Below are 6,000 nucleotides of genomic sequence, written 5' to 3'. Positions count from 1 at the left end.
TTTTTTTTTGGAAGATATTGTGAATGGAGTGTTTTTCCTCATTTCCGTTTCAGAAGTTTTGTCACTGATATACAGAAATGCCTTTGATTTATGCGTGTTGATTTTATATCCTGCCACTTTGCTGAATTCATTTATTAGTTCTAGTAGTTTTTTTGTAGACCCTTTTGGGTCTTCTAGGTATAGAATCATGTCTTCCGCAAATAGTGATAATTTAAGTTCTTCTTTTCCTATTTTTATGCCACTTCTGATACCAATTTTCTATGTTAGTAAGCTTTCAATCTTACTAAGATTGAAATATATCTGAGAAAAACAATTTCAAAGGAAGAAAGGTTTATTTTGACTCACAGTTTTAAAGATTTCAGTTCATGGTCACTTGGCGCTATTGTTTCTGGGCCTGCAGTAAGGCAGAATATCATGGTAGAGAGAGCCTGGGGAGAAAAACTACTCACCTCATGGCAACTGGAAGCAGAGATAGAGAGGGAGGGAGGGAAAAAGGGAAGGAGAAAGAGAGAGAGAGAGAGAGAGAGAGAGAGAGAGAGAGAGAGACACTCTTTTAGGACACACCCTCAGAGATCTCCTTCCTCCAGCTAGGTCCCATCTCCTAAAGTTTCTATTGCCTCCAAATAGTGCCACTAGATGGGGACCAAACCTTCAACAAAGAGCCTCTTGGGGATATTCCAGGTCCAATCTATAACAGAGCTTTTCCATTTTGTTTATCTTTTAAAAGAATCAAGTCTTGGTCTCATCAATCCTTTGTACTGTTCTTTTATTATTTATTTTATTTATTTTGCCCTGTCCTTAGTTATTTCTTTCCTTCCACTGATGTTGAGTTTTGTTAATTCTTGTTTTTCTAATACCTAGAGATGTATTATTAGATTATTTATTTGTGATATCTCTGTTCTTTTAATTTTGGCATTTATCAATTTAAGCTTACCTCTTATAATTCTTTTTCTGTATCCCATAGATTCTCACATAATGTGTCTTCATTTTCCTTTGAGTCTAGGAATTTTAAAATTTGTCTTATGACTTCTTCAATGACCCACCATTTGTTTAAAAATGTATTGTTCAATCTCCATGTATTTGTATAAATTTCTATAATTTTGCATGTTGTTGATTTCTAGTTTTATTCCGTTATGCTCTGATAAGATGCAAGAAATTATTTCATTTTGGGGAATTTGTTAAGACTTGTTATGTGGCCTAATAAAAGAAATACTTTGAAAAAAATTTTATCTGCTGAAGAAAAGAATATGTATTCTTCAACTCTTAAATGGTATTCTGTAGATGTTTATTAAGTCCATTTGATCTATAATGTAATTTAACTCCAATTTTTAATTTTTTTTGATCTGGGTGATCTATTGAGATGTGTGATATTGAAATCTCCCACTATTATTATATTGGGGCCCTTCTCTCCCTTCATTTTCAGTAGTGTTTCCCTGATTTTGAGTACATATATATTTATAATCATTATACTTCTTGATATTTTTTTCTTTATTAGTATGTAGTGATTTTGTCTCTTTTAACTGATTTTGGCTTAAACTCTGTTGTCAGATATGAACATAAATACTCGTGCTTGCTTTTGTATTCCATTTGCTTAGCATATCATTCTCCATCCTTTCTCTTTCAGTGAGTGTGTGTCTTGGCTGTTGAGATGAGTTTCTTGCAGGCAGCAGATTGTTGTATGTGGTTTTCTAATCCAACTAATCTTTCTACATATTTTTTTAAAGAGAGAGAGAGAGAGAGAGAATTTTTTAATATTTATTTTTCAGTTTTCGGTGGACACAACATCTTTATTTTTATGTGGTGTTGAGGATCGAACCCAGCGCCCTGCGCAAGCCAGGCAAGTGGGTTACACTTGAGCCACATCCTCAGCCCCTCTTTCTACATATTTTAATTGGAGAATTAAGATCATTTTCACTCAGGGTTATTACTGACAGGCATGTTCTTGTTCCTGTCATTTTGTAAGTTTCCCTTGGGTTATTTTGCTCATTTTAAGTTCATTTTTTCTCATTCTTATTCATATTAGAAATTAGATGGGTTTCTGTTATGCTTGATTGTTTTTCCCAATTCTCATTTTCTTATTTATTGCTCTAGTGAATTTTATTCTCTTCCCTGCTTTCATAATTGTGCTTATACTTCTTCTTCCAGGATTAGGATTCCCTTAAGTATCTTCTGTAATGTTTGTCTAGTGATCATGGATTTCCTTACTTTATGCTTATCATGGAAGGTCTTTATTTAATTCTGATCTTGAAGAATAACTTTAGTTGGTATAGTAAAATAGATTGACAATTATTTTCTTTCAGAGCTTGAAATTCATCATTGCACGATTTCCTAGCCTTTTGAGTTTCTGTAGAGAAATCTAATAGTATTCTGATGGAATTGCCTTTAAATATGATTTGGCCTTTCTTGCAACTTTTTAATATTCTTTCTCTGTTATGTACTTTGGGCAGTTTAACTATAATATTTGTGAAGAGTTTCTTTTCTTGTCATGTCTATTTGGGGCTCTAATGTCTGAAGGTTCTTGTCTTTCAAGATTTGCAAAATTTGATGCTATTGTTTCACTGAATAGATTTTTCTATACTTTTAACCTGTAGTTCCCATATCTAGTCTGATTATTTGTAAGTACAGTCTTTTAATGGTATTCCATGTATCTTTTGTGTTCTGTTTCATTCTTTCTAATTTTCTTTATCACTGTCAGTGATAATTTATTAGCCTCATTATAATTTCCTCCACCTAATCTGGTCTATCAGTGAAGCTTTAAACTGGATTTCTTTTTTCTTTTTTTTTAGAAGTGTTAAATATTCTTTATTTAATATCATACATAAACCACACTTTCTATAAGGAAAGAACAGCATTTTAGATACAGGGAATTCTAATTAAATTGGCATGGTCAACAAAAATACAGACAGTGCTTCCTTATCTTCAACCACTGCCTTTAATAGGCTAATGAACACAAATTGAAACAAAGGTGAATCATGCTTGGTTCTGAGAGACTAAAGGGATTTCCCCCATATTTAAACATATTCACATAATCAGTTCTGTAAAACTAAATATAAAACCAGTTTTCAGATGTCATTCACCATTTTTGTGAAATACTGAACATTACTAATTAAGTCCAACCGTAACTTTAAAAAGGGGAAACAGTGATAGAATTTACTGAAGTGGGAATATAACCAAAATATTAATTTAACTACAAGTCAGTTTTACCTAAATCAGGATTGTCCAACAAAAATAATTTTGTCAGTCATTCATGATCTGATTTCTGGTGTATCACATCAATTAAATTATGGTGCACATAAAAAAGCCAAGAGACATTTCTGTTTGGTAATAAATAAGGCAGTAGCTATTACTCATTAGCGGCTTTTTTGAGGTAAGCTATTAGGTCTGCCCTTTCTCCCTTCTTCTTAATGCCAGCGAAGATCATTTTTGTTCCAGGGATGTACTTTTTGGGATTCTCCAAATACTCCAGCAGTGTATCCTCTCCCCAGGTGATGCCTTTGTTCTTGTTAGCATCTGTATAAGAGAATCCAGCAGCCTGACCTGTCTTCCGCCCAAACAGTCCATGGAGATTTGGCCCAGTCTTGTGCTTGCCTCCCTTTTCCACGGTGTGGCACTGGGCACACTTCTGAACAAAAATCTTCTTGCCTTTCTCAACATCACCCATTTTTAATTCGTTCTTTCATTGCTAGTGCAAAGAAGGTTCCCGATCCTGGATTTCTTTTTTAAAAACTTTTAAAAACCTGTTTCATTAAGCTTTTATTTCCAAGGTTTCTGTTTGATTCTTTTTCAAAATCTCTCTTTACTGAATTTCTTATTCACATCCTGCATTAACTTCTTTAATACATTCAATTGTTTTCTGTGTTCTCTTGGCATTGATCATTTCAGAAATAATTATTTAGAATTCTGTATCTGTCATTTCATCCACTTCAATATATTTGAGATTTGTTACAATGGAATTATGAAGCTTAGGAAGTGTGATAGCATCTTTTAAAAAATATTTCTGTGTTTTTACGCTAATTTGAGCCTCCGTTGGAGCAGATATCTCTTCCACTTTTATGTGAGAGCCTCTTAATAAGCAGCCTTCAGGCTGGGGTTGTAGCTCAGTGGTAGAGAGCTTGCCCAGCATGTGTGAGGCACTGGGTTCGATCCTCAGAACCACATAAAAATAAATAAATAAAATAAAGGTATTGTGTCCATCTACAACTAAAAAAAAAAAAAGCAGCCTTCTCTTATGATGTTTCTTGAGATATCAGTGTTTCCTGTAGTGTTGAGTTTAATTTCAATTGATCTTTGTCATATAATCTCCCTGTGGAGATTATTCTTTCACTGTGATTTGCAGGGTTTCACACAATGTGTACTTTATTAGACTGTGAGCAATCTGCTTTCAAGGTAGGTCTTGACAGAATGGGGTCCCTCTGGTAATTTAGTTTGGTGTGGTATAGACTGAAGGATATATAGGGTGCACTCTCTAGGTCATCCCAACAATGGGAGTAGAAGCCCCTATCAGGTGAAGGGGATTTCCATGGGCACTATTAGAATTGATTCTGTTACTTGAAAGGGAATCTGATATTGGCTGTTTCAATCATAGTGAATGGTCTGAAACAGCTAGGAGTTTATGTCCCTTATTTTCTTTATGCAAATGTCTTAGAAGCATCTGTCAGGGTTCAAGTAGGTCTGAATTCTTCTCAGCTGTGCTGGGAGTATAGCTCAGAGGCACAGCACCTGCCCAATGTGTGTGTGGTCCTGTATTTGATTCCAAGCACCAGGAAAAGAGAGAGGGAGAGAGAATAATACTAGAAACAACAACAACAACAGTAATGGGTTAAAGTGGTCAAATAAAAAATAAAAAGGATAATGAAGCAGGGAAAAACAATATAAATATAAATAAAAATGGAGGGCTGGGGTGTGATTCTGAGGAAGAGCACTTGCCTAGCATGCTTGAGGCCCTGTGTTCAATTCCTAGGACTCACTCCCCAACCCAGAAATAAAAATTGGGGCCGGGGGGAGATTGAGAGAGAAGAAAAGAGAGTGAAAAAAAACCCATTTAAAGAATTAAAATATAGAATAACAGTAGGAAAAAAATGAGAAATAAAAGGAAATAATAGAATAATAGAACAAAATTTTAAAAATTATGAGTCAAAAATTTCCCCTAACCAAGTTGCTTGGAAACACTCCTCTCTGGATATGATAACAATCTGCCAGGTATGGGGTTGGGGTAGTTGTTAATAGCAGCAGTATGTTGAAATTCCTCTCAAGTCTTGCCAAAGGAGTTGTGGCGAAAGCAGGCTGTTCCCCATCTTTGTCACTAAACAGGTTAAGGGACTTTTGGCCATATTGGAGGTGTGTTCTCTCTGGAAGGATTTAGACTGTGCCTCCAGGGATGTGGCCCATATCCAAGCTGTGGTGGATACCCAAAATTCCTCCAAGGGTTGGGGGAGCAGTTGAACCATCAAGTTCCATTCTGGAGGAGGGTTGTGGGAAGAACTAGGAGATTTGCTAATCAGTTCCTGGTAGTCTCTTCATACCTGGCCCCCACACTAGTCAATACAGAACTGATGTTGCTTCATGTCACAGAAAGCAGGATCACTGAACTTCTGGGCCCTCTACTTCCCACACCATTGCATTCCTGTGCTTCCCACAGAATGTACTTTTCAGTGAATTTGTGACAGAGACACTCTTCCAAACCACAGCTGTCTCGTGTGGCTGCTGCCTTCCCGTTCAGTGTGGCAAGGTGTCCAGAGGAATTCTGAAATGTGATTATGCTGGGTTTTCTGATCCCCAGAACAGTTTAGTCCTAATAATAGGAACCGTCTGAAGATGGCTCCTGGCCATGGCACTCTGAGGGTTGGTTAGCAGGTGCAGTGTGTGGCTTCTCTAAAGTTAAGTTGTAATGTAGACTCCATGTCACTTATTTATTTAAGGCATTTGGATGCTCCTGGTAGCCTTCTGCACAAAGCTGTGACCCTTAGTCTTTCACCTTTACCTGCTCTGAGGGGAGAGTCC

The 6,000-nt window shown here is 36.2% G+C and overlaps 2 protein-coding genes across 2 annotated transcripts in view; one reads left to right on the top strand and one right to left on the bottom strand.

Annotated features, from left to right (window-relative positions):
- Window positions 1-6,000, top strand: part of LOC107136363 (transmembrane protein 45A-like) — a 66,439-nt gene that overhangs the window by 15,816 nt on the left and 44,623 nt on the right. The window lies entirely within an intron of this gene.
- LOC107136200 (cytochrome c, somatic-like) lies at window positions 3,235-3,688 on the bottom strand. Its single transcript, XM_048803454.1, has one exon. The coding sequence runs from the start codon at window positions 3,659-3,661 to the stop codon at window positions 3,344-3,346; it is 318 nt and encodes a 105-aa protein (XP_048659411.1). The 5' UTR covers window positions 3,662-3,688; the 3' UTR covers window positions 3,235-3,343.

This window comes from Marmota marmota, unplaced genomic scaffold (assembly GCF_001458135.2).
Source record: "Marmota marmota marmota unplaced genomic scaffold, marMar, whole genome shotgun sequence".
Taxonomy (NCBI): domain Eukaryota; kingdom Metazoa; phylum Chordata; class Mammalia; order Rodentia; family Sciuridae; genus Marmota; species Marmota marmota.
The sequence above is the reverse complement of the archived record's forward strand: the minus strand, read 5'-3'. Positions and strand labels throughout refer to the sequence as shown.